The sequence below is a fragment of the Zasmidium cellare genome (assembly GCF_010093935.1).
Source record: "Zasmidium cellare ATCC 36951 unplaced genomic scaffold M409scaffold_101, whole genome shotgun sequence".
Taxonomy (NCBI): Eukaryota; Fungi; Ascomycota; class Dothideomycetes; order Mycosphaerellales; family Mycosphaerellaceae; genus Zasmidium; species Zasmidium cellare.
The window spans coordinates 1-13,285 of NW_022987045.1; the positions used below are offsets into that span (position 1 = coordinate 1).

The following is a 13,285-nucleotide window of genomic DNA, read 5'->3' on the forward strand; positions in this document are numbered from 1 at the left end:
GTGTGTGTGTGAGGACGTCGACCGTTAGGCTAGCAGGGGTTGCTAACGTTTATGCCCAAGCCTGTATATGGTGTCTTGGCAAGCTTGCTTTGCAATTTCGACTAGTGTTCCCAAAGTGCCTTAGCCTGTAACATACACCCCCTTCAGATCTCACTCTGCTAAGCGCCGATCCTGAACCCTTGGCCAGAATGCAAGTGCATCACTGGTCGACTCCAGTAGCGCTTTACTCAGGCCATTGATAAGCTGGGTTGAAATAGCTGCCTCCAGCTGAATTGCCACCTGGCAAGTTTCCGCAACTCTGATTCTTCTACAATGGCCAGCTTGCAAACGGTTGGCATCGCTTCCTACCGAGGTCGATAATGTGCTACAGAATATGCACTGGGCGGGACGCGCCGCTTGCCCATATTTAGCATGCTACAACTCCAACTCGCGCGAGCTGAAACTAGGTCTGCAGATAATTCTAGCCTGTGGCAGCGAATCAAGTACCTTGCTATACAGGCGTACTAAGAGCGACCCACAGAAAGCACGCAGTCCCACGAAATAGATTGGCAGGTAGATGACATGCCGCTCGTCAGTCGAGTTCACGCTCCCATTTTACCGCCTGACTCCTCTGCGACATTACTATGCGCACTATAAGGCTGTTGCCCTCTCTCTTCGCACTTCTCTACTTGAATCTGGCGTCAGTTCCACGGAATCTTTTTCCTTCTCCCGCGGAAACTTGCACGGTCTTCCCTGCCTAACTAGACATTCGCGACGTTTTCGAAATATCGAAAAGTCTGTCACAATCCACGCCCTTCCGCACAGCATGTCTACCCTTGATCGGCCTCATAAACCGCCGGAAGCCTGCATGATTGCCCCAAAAGAGACCCAAAACGTAGTTGTTATCCGCAACGACATCGAGCTGGACGACATTATGAAAAAGCTCGGTATGTGCCTTCTTACTTTGGCGTTGACCGTGCTTCATAACGGCGATGTTGCCTGTGTCATCTATAAGAATTTTGTGTGATCGAACATACGGAGGAGTTTATCGCTAACGTTCCGTAGGTTCTTTCAGCCGCGCACTCCAGAGCGCGCGAGAGCGGCTTGCGGAACGCCACGCCCGTGAGGTTACCCGCCTACAGGAGCAGCTCAGTAACCTCGAGCAGGAGCTTACTGCAACGAAGTCTGACGCTTTGCTGCTGCGGCAAGTCTTGGATGAGGCAAACATCACGAATGAAACCATCCGCAAGGAAACAGATCGCATCACAAGCGAGTCCGCCAAAAAGATCACAGACTTGGAAGTTATGAGCGAAAATCGCAGAAGATCGCTAGAATCCAAGCTGAAGAGCCTAGCAGAGGCGAAGGATAGAGAATTAACAAAGCTACGAGGAGAATTGCGTGCGATGCATAATTATGCGTCAGGACGATGCGAGCACAACTACGATTGCCACTCCTCTCCGAATCGCCGAGGCAGAGACGTTTCCGAGATTACGCTATACAGCAAGCCAGCAAAAAGGCCATCATCAGTATGCCATGAATACAGTGGTGGTGACAGAAACACCAAGCGCCGAAGATCAGACAGCTCACCGTCTAAAGGAGACTCGAGAAAGGCTGTCTGTGTGCGATGCCATGAGAGCGGACGGTTTTGTTCCTCTGCTGGACAGTGCCGTGGTTGTGCTAACAGGGGCTTACAATGCGTTTACCGTCAATGTTTGATGGGATCTGCTTGTATGAATAACAGATGTACGTTTCTACACCCAGGACAGTTTAGAGGGTCTGAACAGGGCGACCGGAAGATCGATAGACTCGCTGGCCAAGGTTGATGTAGATTGGCGTCGGGACGGACATAGGTCTCAGTCAAGGAAATCCCATCTAAATTACGACTAGGCCATTCAGTTCATCATGTCCTCTGGAGGATCAACTTATGGTTCACATCACTTTCGAACAGATTCAGCTGATTCCCCCCTCGCCTTGACTTTGGCGGAGGTCGTCTGTAGCAGTCCTTCGGCCGTGACCTTCCATCTACGTAGCATAATTTCCCATCAGATCAGATGTATGCCAAGGATCTCAGGCTTCCACGTTCACTGGTGAGAGATAGAGCTTCTCAATTAGAGAATGGTTCGAACACTCGCTGCATGGATGATCGCATGGCAGAAGGCTGCTGCCACGACCCACACTGCTTCCGTACGCTGTCATGGTCCCGGTACGTCTCCAACGGCTGATATTGGACCGGTACGGACGGCCTCGAACCGCAACATCACTCCACTGTCCTTCACTGTATCCTGGCTGATGGCTGCGACGTCGCCGACGGCTTCCCAAATGGCCGCTGCTATGGGCTCTCTCTCGCTCTCGATCGTCCCTTCGACTACGGGCTTGCGGGTCGACTGTAACGAATCTTCGGCTGGCAGCCCTTCAAATACTCGATCCACCCGGTCCGTCGCAAGCATGGATTCACCTCATCGGCCTCGCCGGGCTGGATGGTGCTGGCGTTCTGTCGCTCATCGTAACGCTGCGACGCCTGCTGCCACGCATGCTCCCATACGTCGGCGACGTCTTGTACCCGGTTTGATGCCTGAGACTGCTCATGGCCCACCTGCACTTCTAAATACTGTGAATGTGCTCTGGCACACTTACGATACTCGAACAGTCTAATACAAATTATATAAAGTTTCCGTACCCTACTTTATCTTATAAGCGAGACTCCAAATTCCGTCTACTCTCTTGATTCTCCTGATCGTCAGATGTAGCAGATACAAAGAAAGAAACCCCTCGGTCGTTCTTAAATATCCTTGGCCTCTTGAGGAGACCATCCCTCTCACTCTGACCCATCTCCAACCTTCTCTTTGAGCTACTAGAACGCTGAGATTGAACTCGAGCTCAACGACGATGATCCGAAGACTACCCGTTTAGCGTGCCGCTCGCGGTTGCCTCATTTCGACTATTCCAACAATCCTTCTAGATCGAATTGTGCAGTGTCTGTTGACTTCGTGGACACCTCTGTTGTTTAGAAAGGTGACAAATCGGTTGCAGGGGTCACATCGTAGTGACAATGAAACTAGGAGAGCTGAAAGCCCTTCAAGCGGAAAGATGACAAAGAAAGGGGCGCTGTTGCTGCGCCGCCCTTCGTCGCCCTCTCCCCGACACCCGCTAGTCTGTCGCTTGTTTCACCCAATCGCATGGTGTCGTCCCCCTACTTTTATGTTATCTTCGGGCCGGCCGGAGTCGGCGGGAAGGAGCCGACACAGCTTGTTGATCCTTTTGCGCGCGTCAAGCTTCGTTCACGCGACTAGGAAGTTGGGTCTGGACAGACTCCGAGTTCTAGGGCAGATTACCGACAACACGAAGTTCAAGGCCTACCTATACATACGGGGGACGAAGTGCATAGGCTTTGTGCTCACGGAAAGGATTAGAGAGGCATACGAGATCTTACAGCCAGAGGACCTGCCTCCACCACAACAGTTTCGACCAGTGTTCCCAAAGTGCCTTAGCCTGCGACACGGTGTGCTTACTCGGAGGTATAAACTTCTCCATTTGGTGCACCCTTCTCCCTGTTTCCGCGTTACAAGTTGTACTCAAAGCGAAAATGGAGAGGCCTCTGTAGGAGTCGACCACATGTGAACCGAAACTTTTTCCTTCGGCAGCGAAATCGCAAGCGCTGATCACTCTGGTAGTGGAACGTGCTATCCTGTCCAGCTGGTCACTTACATTATCATGCGAACTTCCGTACCGTATATCAAAACCTTGAAGCTCGCCAAACAATGTTCGATACAGCCTCCGTGCCAAGTCCTCATACTGTTTTCCAACAGCAGATTGATTTTGAGAAAAGTGCGCATGCGCAGCATACACCGCCGCGTCGACAGCAGGCATACTGAGGTTCGCATAGGTTTGCTTCAATACCAACGTACCCTGCTTCGACGTGTAAGCCGGAGTCACGCAGAACTTTCTCCACAACGATGAGAGACTTCTGTGGCTCGAGCAAGAGGCTGTATGCTTGGCATGTCCATGTTCCAAGATCGATCAGACCTGCACGAGGTACATCTTGAAAGGTTTCCTCATCGTACGCTTCTTCCAGGCTTTTGTATATATAGTTGGCTTGTCCAACGGTCGCCTGCCTTGGTTGACAAGTTCTGACAAGCTTGGTGTTGGACAATCGTATCACTGGAACGACCGTCTGAGCAAGGGAAGCAGTTGTGTTCGACAATTGCTGAGATTTGGAACGTGTCCACCACAGTCGTATCGTCGACCGTTTCAGCGCGGCATTTCGGCTCATAGCCACCATGGAACAAGTCGAAGAAGCGCTGGGCTTGCTTTGGATTAGAGCGTAGTCTTTGAATGATGCTGAAGATCAAACTTGCATGAGTGCCCACCTGGCCGCGCCCAGAGTTGACGTAGATATTCGCATCAGACGGAGATGCGGTATAGCATCCCAATTTCGACGAAAGGACTTTTTTGGGAACAAAGCGAATGCGTACATTGTACTGGAAAAAACTAGAATGGACTGGAGTGACACCGCTTTCTCTGGCATTCGCACGTACGCGGGAGGAGCTGGATTTGGCCTGGAAGCCAGGGCAAGATATCTGGTCCATCAGTTTCCTAGACACTTTCTGAGGAGGCTGAAGCTTTTCCACGCATGAAGGGCTCACAGTCATAATGCAGGTTCAAGACGACTCGTGTCTCGACGATGATTCGTGTCTCCTCGTCCAACTTTGTGGACAGGATCATCTCACGTCCTTGAACTCACAGGAGGCGTGTATGACGATGCGACAACTTCTCGGCGCTCTCCATGTTCTACATGAGCACGATACATATCATGGTACTATATGCCCAGAGTATATGATACAAAGCCTCGGGAGGTCATTCTCGATTCAGTTGGACGGCCTGTGGTCAAAGTTGATTGAGGCGGAAGAAACAAAGAGGCCGGGTTGCACGAAACGCGACCTGCAGGAATCAAGCAACGCCGTGCTTTCATTATTGCGGTCACAAGCTTCAAGCGATCCTATCGACGCAACGGAGCCACCACATTCCTCGCCAAAGAGCGTGAACGACCGGCCGATCATCCAAGACCCTTTGCTGCACACCGTACTGGAGACTTGCTCGCGCGGTGAACAGTCCACATCAGATCTTCTCGAACAGATCGAACAGCTCACGTGTGGCGTAGACGACGCTTTTATGAAATCAAGGTTCGCATTGTTACTGTGTTCGAAAACGACTCAAACGGCAAATTCCGGCTCATATACAAGGTCAAAGAAGCTCCTTGGTGGGCGACGACATGCAGCGACTGCGACTGACGTCAAAGTCATTGATGGTCTGACTAATTCTGGACACTTCATCAGCCGACGAGATCTGCTGGCGAAGATGAACCCGAGCCAGCAAGACCTAGCGCGAGAAATGCCCACAGAGGAGAAATCCACGACGGCCGTACTAGAAATCAGTGTAGGAAGCCGCGCCTCATACATCGGAACGTGCATGGTGGTCAACATAACACAGATCCTTGCTGTGATGGGCTTACGCTGGCGCGAAACTGTCGAAACAGCTCACATGTCTGATTTTCGAAGTGGAGATCACAGGAGTGGACTCTACGTCGGTGTCGCCTGGTCCAACAACGTTCTTGTGCCAGCCCTAAACAATCCGGGCCTAAAGCCACCGCCCGAGCGGCATACCAGAAACGTAGGGATGTCATCAGCCAATTTACAGCCTCAAGCCATGTTCTCTTTCCGACATCTCTGCAATGGTCCGATGTCCTCATTATGGACAGATCTGATCAATGCTTTTTGTGGGAGCCCTGGACTCCGGGTGACCGCACTCGACCACTCAGCACCAGGACCTCCGCCCAACTACCGACACTAGCGCTTGGGACGAGTTTCAAAAGTGATGCCCTGATATGCATCGTGGTTCCCCAGATTAGCATAGCTGATGGACACACGTCCCCTAGTAGAGGTATTGCCATTCTCCGACGAGGGAGCTGTGCTTTCTGGCATCCGAACAGTCGTCGAACTCGGCGATGAAGCAGGCGGGATGCAACTAATGAACGCCTGCTTCGCACTTGCCGCGCCGTTCGTGACGAGTCTTTGCCCATCCTCCTTGCCGAACAATTCCAGGAGCCTGCCCATCGACAGGACGAGAGGCTGACATGTACGTTGATTTAGAGGGAGACATGAATTCGTGTGCGAGTGATGTGAAGGACGTGGGTCAGACCCGCTGCCAGCGTTCTCAACACATTGGGACCTTCCAGATTTCTCGAGCTCAGGGCCAGCAATCAGGTTCTCCCAGAACAAGTCTTCGGCATTCGATCGAACCTCGAATCGATTGGGGAAGGCTGCACTTCAAGCCTGGGAGATGGATGATCCATGTCTGACTGTGAGATCTGATATATCAAGTCGTCAAACATTCAATGTGGCGCATAGCTAAGAAATCGGAATTCACTCTTCAAGACTGGACTCCAAAGGTTTTGCACTCGAAAGCCTTCCGAAATCCCTTCCGAAAACCCTCTCGATGTTCAATTCCTCTTTTCCATGTTCTTGTCGAAGGACAGCCGCATCGTGGCCGGGTATGACAGAAGCTCAGAATGTCGTCCAGGTATGCACTTTCAGCGCCAGTTTTGTATAGAATCAAGCACTTGGGACAATTTCCTTTGCAACCATCTGACAATAACTCATAGCATATCGAGAACGACAACAGACGGCGGCCCCCGAGCACTTTCGATGTCGTCCGGCTCTGCCAGAAATATACACCATGCCAATACTTTCTCTTCGACCTGTCTGACCTCCCGACGAACAGACAAGCACCCATCTGCTGAATAGGGATTGATACTATCGAGATGACAGTCCATTTTTAGGGCTGAACTTTACCGCACACTTTGCAAATTCAATGCCAGCGTCCCGGTTGGATTGTGTTTTGCTCCAAAAGGCGGGCACTTCGCCAACGCGTCTGGAGGCTAATCGAAGTGATCTGAGCGTCCTTGGAGTCTGGATTGACCGACCAGGGATCGACATTAAGAGAGAAGACTTGCTCCTCGACCTTTGGAAATTGAGGGGCTACGCTCAGGCGATTGGCGAGATGGGTCGAGGAGGAGTATTAGCCTGCTCCGCGAGAACAAATTGAACTGTGACAGTGACGAAGGGCATGAAATGAATATACATGCATGATTGGCCTGTAGTCAAACCAAATCAGATCAAATCACCGTTATTGCTAATTGACGCCACGCAAGTCACATGGTGTCCCAATTGGTTGCGTGCGCACCACTGATTGCGAACTGGATCCCAATAATTGCTCTGTCGGGAAGAGCTAGCGACAGGGAACTGATCTGTTTGGAGAATAAGCTGTTGACCCCGAGTATGTCTCTTCCCGCAACCTACTGTCTCCACTGCGCTGATGTGTGCTTGATACAGTTGAAACTATGCAAGGGAGTGCTTTAGTCTCCTCTGTACTGCGAGACACGACCCTGCGTTTCCGGTTGCGACTATCGCGATAACGACAAACGTGCCATAACAGCCACCGAATGACCCAGTTCTCCTCTTCTACTCCATCGACGTCGTGGCCAAGGTCATAGACAGCCTTCGTTTCTGGCCTAGCTGTAAGATAGATTCGCATGGTTTCGCGATGCGTCTCAGTCTCCGTGATCTGGGAGTTGAGGCATGGTGATGTGTCCGAGTTTCGGAGGGAAGAAGTCAAGACGTCCTGGCCCTCTATCATTCGTTTTAGGCCTTCCACTGCCTCTTTCTGATTCAGTTGAGTCAATCATTCAATTCTGCTCAGTCGTAACACACTTACCTTCATCATCTCGTATATTAGTTGGTGGTCCTCGTCGCCCAGGTGGAATCCAAGCTGTTCGAAAAGCCGTACCTTTGACCCTGACTGCGCCAGAGCAGGTATAGGTGGGGCCATGAGTGAGTACGCCTACCCAAAGATTGTCGAGATTCAACTTGCCTTCTGCCAACAGCGTCAAAGAGAGAAGTGTCAAACGAAAGGCAAGACCTGCCACCGGAACCTTAATGTAGGTGGTAGAGGACCTAGTAGTTATGAGGATGTAACATCTCTAAGTTTAGTTTGTACTCCTAACTTTTACGCAGTACGATCTCTCGGAAGCCATAACTGGCACAGGAGTTATGCTGTGTCTTGTAACACCACATCGAGCAGAAATAAATCGAGTGGACAAGTAGCTCCACCTGCTTCGAATAGGTCGGCATGACCCATGTAAACAAGGAGTGCAGGCTACGACATCTCGTGCCCTGTGGACCATGCAGCTGTACAATCATGACAATTTAGTGTGCCAAAATATTGCAGCGCACGGCAGCTCCCGTGCATGTCTGGCTGCTCACGTATGCAATATTGGAACACTGCACCTAAAGAATGGTAAGAGCAGCATGCAAGCAGCTTGTTGTGTCGCACAGTTACTAGTTTCGCTCCATGTCCACCATTATGCCATCATGTAACATCCGTTGCCGAGCATCTCCGTCGGAAGAGCTTCGTCGCGGCCACGGTGAACATGGGACAGACTGCGTGGAGCACACGCTAGCTGCTCTTTGAGCCAGCCATGCGGCGTGATAGCATGCCTTGCAGATGGCAGCATCCTCGTCATGCAGGTCGTGTAAATAGGTAATGGCACGGACCATTTCGGTGTGACATCTTATTCCCAGCCAGCGACAAGGGGAACGACAAGGGAGGCGTAAAGGCAGGTCCGTGGGCAAACTCGTCTGGTAGAAAGCCGCATTGTGAAACAGCGTCGCCAGGCACATGGTCCTTCTCGATCCCCAAACCGTGAGCTAAGTTGCAGCACCTTGTGTTGGGATCGGGAGTTTTTCGCGGCCCATTAAGTGATGCTTGTGTATCACTTCGGTGTCCGAGCAGACAGGTCGTATTTGTGCGATGCGAAGCTCGTTAGCATCTGCCACGCAGCATTCGTGGCTTTTCTGCCTTCCTGTCCTTTGAGGATTGTTACCTTCTCCTTGCACTGCCAAGTGCCATCACGAGCGCTGATCCTAGCGAAATTCCACAATCCGATGTCTTCTGATCTCCCAGCTATTCTGTTTGTCTGTGGCCTTTTTGGGAGGCGTGAGGTAAGGTTGGCTAGGTCTGACGTAACAGCGCCATCACTCCGTGGAAGCACCAAAATGACATGTGTCGGAGCTGTTTGGGTGAGATGGGTGAGTCGCTTCGCAAATAGCGCGTGACAGCCTGGCTGCCTTCACAGAGCAGACCGAGGAGGAGAGGAAAGCCCGTCGATAGAGTTCCGATGCAGGTCGTCGGCGCTCCCTCTCTCAGATGAGCAGCTATCCCATCTGAGCCGTCGACTGCCTTTACCGACCACGGTGGGGACGGGTGTGATAAACCACAATCGAGCAGTACTCCTGGATGATCCCACCATCAGGAAGTGCCAGCAGTTTGACTGGGTCCCGATTATGACGAGCGGCCAACGATTCGATGGTATCTGCCGCGGCTCTAAGACATATCGTTCACATAACTAATTGCTTCGCGAGCGAACACGTGAATGTATCCGCATGACTAGCTTTTCTTGTCCAGAGATGCCTGAGGTGTACGCGCCAAGCGAATTCTGCACATCGTATGTGCAACTGCTTCTCAGCGGCAAGCAGAAGGTACGCATTGTACTTATTTGTTGCCCGAGATCTGCAGCTACTGAACGCGAAGCAGGCCACCTCCGCAACGCTGGGTCGTCCATTCAACAATACTTTGTACGTCCTCCATGGTTGGTGACGACATAGACAACGCGGATGGCGCTCAATTCTTGAAACGAGCACGTCCAGTAGCATTTCTCGCCGCAAGGCTCCAAAAGACAGTTGGAGAGTTAATTGGAGACTTGGATAACACAGTCTTGCTACAAGACACAGAACGGAGTCACTAGAATGGATCAACGGTAGTGATACAGCAATGGTACAGGGCCATGGAACCGGGTTTGCTGGGATTGACAGCGACAGTCAAGCCTCAAGTCAGGTGTGCCCACAAAATAGGAATCTATTAAGTTCCTTAATGAAAAGTAAAGTCAAGGCCTTCTATCAAACGCGTACGCGCGACGCAGGACCGATTGGGCGATCGAACAAGTCATGGTGGATCGTTTGAGGTATGAGTATCCAGCCAGGGTACAGCTAGCTACCTCGACGGCCACTGTCTTCATGGTGTAGATTTTCGACAATCTTCACGCTTCAATGAATGGAGATGACTCAAGATCACGGGTGATAAATTGGGAGGTCGAACTCGAATAGCAGATGATTGAAAAGTCCATAAGACTGAAAACTTTATCGATCATTTCACGAAAGGTACTTCATCATCTTGTCCCAAAACCATAAATTGCCGGATCCCTTGTCCCAACCCTTCTTGTACTCCTCGAGTGCGTTCTGCGGAAAGATATGGAGTCGTATAGACATCTCTATTTCTTGCTTCCTAAAGCAGAAATAAGATTCTCGTGCATGATCTTTCCATGCGGTCTTGCTCTCTCGTGGATTCCGATTCACGAGAAAGTCAATCATCTCCGCATCTTCTTGCAATACAGCCGCACTGAGCATTTGTGCTAGCGATCCACCACGGAGTGAGTCCCCATGCTTCTCCAAAGCATCGATGCATTTGGTACTTTTGTTCTCGTATGCGCGGATAAGAGCCGTCGCACCAGTTAAGGGCCCAAGGGAGAAGTCACATTCCGAGGTATTGCTCAAGTATGAGACCACGTCGATGTGATTCTGCTCTGCGGCTTTCAACAATGCGGGCTCACCAAAACGATCGACGATATTGACGTCGGCGCCGCATTGGCACAAAAGCTCCACCGCTGCCGCATATCCTGAGCCCGCAGCAATCATCAGCGCGGTTTCTCCGAATCTATTCACAGAGTTCACGTCCGCTCCGTTCTCAAGCAAGATTACGGTAGCATCAAAGCGTTGCTCTCGCACGCTTACTTGTAGAGCAGACATGCCGTCACGACGTGCCTTCATCTCCAAAGACTGGGGATCTTTCGTGACTAACGTGCGCAGCAGCTCGGTCGTACCGAGAAAGGCTGACCACCAGAGTGCGGTTGGGATTCGCTCATCCTGCGCCCGATTGAACTCTGCGCCGGTGCATTCCGCGATGCTGTGGGCAAAGGCCATATGGCCGTGCTCCAACGCCCACTGGAGGGGAGTCCTGCCGTCATTTGCGTTTCCGTCCATTGTAGAGCTCGCGACCTTGAAACGAAATTTGTTGCAGCCCTTGGACCCATGATCGGCGGACTGATCGAGTGCAAGTCGCACAAATTCTGCCTTCCATCTCTGCGGTAGCGAGTCGGGGAACATGCTGTCGCCGGCAGAGACGTTGATGTGGCATTCCAGCAGATGTGGACTCTTGAGTAAGCGGGACAGCTGACCCGCCAAAGACTGAAGCGCCACACCTTGTAAGGAGCCGATGTCGAGAGAGACCTGTCGTGCAAACCAGGCAGACTCGACCGCAGACTGAGGTAGCACGGCGTCATTACGTCCAATACACCGCACGCTTGCGTTCCGAGACCAAGTGAACTTCTCCAGCAGGTCTTTGAACTTCTTTGAGATGCAACCAAGGTGTCGTCGCTGCGCTGACACGTTCACGACACTGGAAGGTCGATTTTCCACTGCTTCGAACGGGACATCCGCGAGAGTGTATAAAGGGCTTCGCGCAAGCGGTCGGCAGGAGTATGTTGACCTTCGCGCAGAGGGTGTCTCGATCCGGGAGGGTTGCTCATCGGCCAGGCGGTCGTCGTATACCCGGAGGCACGGGCGAAGATCGAGGGCTCGACAGAAAGTTTCAGGAACATCTTCAAAGGGGGATGGTAAAGCGGAAGATGAAAGGCGGAAGGAGCTGACGGAAGGGGTCGCGCTTTATATAACCCTCGCCGGTGGATCATGCGCTAGTGTCGTGAATCTGACTCATCACAGATATACCCCAAGTGCTCAGTATGGCTGCCACTCCCCTGAAGCATGCGTAGGCTCCGGTGTTGGAGCTGTTGCAACCCTTCCCAGCTGTAAAAGGCCGTACTGACAATGTACTTGCGTGCCGTATGTCCGCCTGCGCAGCCCGCGCAAGTGGCCTTCCAGCCGTTCTACTGCCTGCCGTGCGTCTGCTTCCCTGCCGAGGGATAGTGATTGCCGCTGATAGGAATTTGACTGTGAGCTCAGGTTGCAAGAACATTCCACGACTATGCAAGGCGAGGAGAGGCGATTCGATATAGCAGCCTTTGTCGATGTCAAACCGACGGCGGATCTAATCGTCGCGAGTGCAGACTCAAGCAGTTAGAGGTGCGCCTCGTGGGGGTCTTCCTCGCGTTCTGAACCGATCCTAACAGCTTTGAACGCCCTCAAGGTAGGAGATCGATCTAGTACGAGGGGAACCCCCGCCCCTCTGAGGCAGGAACCGCCCGAAGGACCGCCAACGAGGCCATCAACTCTTTGGCTAACGATGCTGGACACGACAACCTCAAGGTCGGCAAGCCCGACTGCTTCTATGGAGACCGCGACAAGTTCGACCTATGGGTCAATCAGATGGACATGTACTTCATGTTCGGCTGTTTTGCCTTTTACGATGCTCTTCTGAAAATTGTTTGCGGTCTCTTCCCATTTCTTATCTTTGCTATCGGAAAGTCATTCAACAAGATCGTCTACCACATTCTCCCACCGTCTGACGTTTGACGATCGGCTGACCCTTCGCCATCTCAACCCCCATCTAGAAATCCACGAGACGGACGACAGCATCATCGCGTACAATGGCACCAACGCCGTGGAGCCGAAGACCTTCCCCGTGGCGTCTCAAAGACTACGCTTGAGCCTTCGCCGGTCGGGAAAAAATTTCCCAATGTATTCATCAAGAGGATGTCGCTTCTGGTTGTACGCATGCTCCCTGACGCATGTATGCCGTAGACGGCTGCCCCAACGACCGGTATGGTCTCCGTCCAGTTTTGTCATGGCGACATACGACCGATGACAGGCTGCCGTATCACCTAATTCTTTCTCATCGTCATTTAGATCGTCGGTGGCTTCTGCTGGATCACCGCACATGTGTTCGGTGCCAGTCGTTGCTTGTAAAGCTAGCATAAGACGTCAGATGTTGTCTTCAAGAAGGACTTTGAACTTTACCTTTCACCAGTGGACTTTCACACCCTCCAGTCTCGTGATGCTCGTTGGAGGAGCCCTTCTCTAGGATGTGATTGGAAGACACTGTTACAAGACGTTGACGCCCGTGGCTTAGTACGATGGACTCCTCTGCAGCAGAATCGCGGGCGTTTGGGCAAAGACTGGATAGCGTGGACCAGCTCGACTCTCGATGCTCTTGGTCTCTCGACGAAAGGCTGGAAAGCCTT

At 51.9% G+C, this 13,285-nt stretch overlaps 4 protein-coding genes across 4 annotated transcripts; 1 reads left to right on the top strand and 3 right to left on the bottom strand.

Moving 5' to 3' along the window:
• Positions 1-805: 805 nt before the first annotated feature.
• On the top strand, positions 806-2,631 carry M409DRAFT_61718 (uncharacterized protein; the record flags this gene model as incomplete). Its single annotated transcript, XM_033814853.1, has 4 exons — positions 806-926; positions 1,045-1,596; positions 1,721-1,722; positions 2,134-2,631. The coding sequence occupies 4 exons, from the start codon at positions 806-808 to the stop codon at positions 2,629-2,631; spliced, it is 1,173 nt and encodes a 390-aa protein (XP_033659255.1).
• An 853-nt stretch (positions 2,632-3,484) lies between these two features.
• Positions 3,485-4,786, bottom strand: M409DRAFT_61719 (uncharacterized protein; the record flags this gene model as incomplete). The annotated part of the gene is made up of 5 exons (XM_033814854.1): positions 3,485-3,527; positions 3,685-3,771; positions 3,885-4,282; positions 4,347-4,535; positions 4,721-4,786. The coding sequence occupies 5 exons, from the start codon at positions 4,784-4,786 to the stop codon at positions 3,485-3,487; spliced, it is 783 nt and encodes a 260-aa protein (XP_033659256.1).
• A 2,400-nt stretch (positions 4,787-7,186) lies between these two features.
• Positions 7,187-7,863, bottom strand: M409DRAFT_31111 (uncharacterized protein; the record flags this gene model as incomplete). The annotated part of the gene is made up of 4 exons (XM_033810198.1): positions 7,187-7,282; positions 7,335-7,373; positions 7,459-7,698; positions 7,750-7,863. 4 exons carry the CDS (start codon positions 7,861-7,863, stop codon positions 7,187-7,189), a joined length of 489 nt encoding a protein of 162 aa, XP_033659257.1.
• A 2,771-nt stretch (positions 7,864-10,634) lies between these two features.
• M409DRAFT_34233 (uncharacterized protein) lies at positions 10,635-10,997 on the bottom strand (the record flags this gene model as incomplete). Its single annotated transcript, XM_033810319.1, has 1 exon — positions 10,635-10,997. A coding segment is annotated over one exon (363 nt), but the record flags the coding sequence as incomplete, so codon positions are not given.
• Between the last annotated feature and the right edge of the window lie 2,288 nt (positions 10,998-13,285).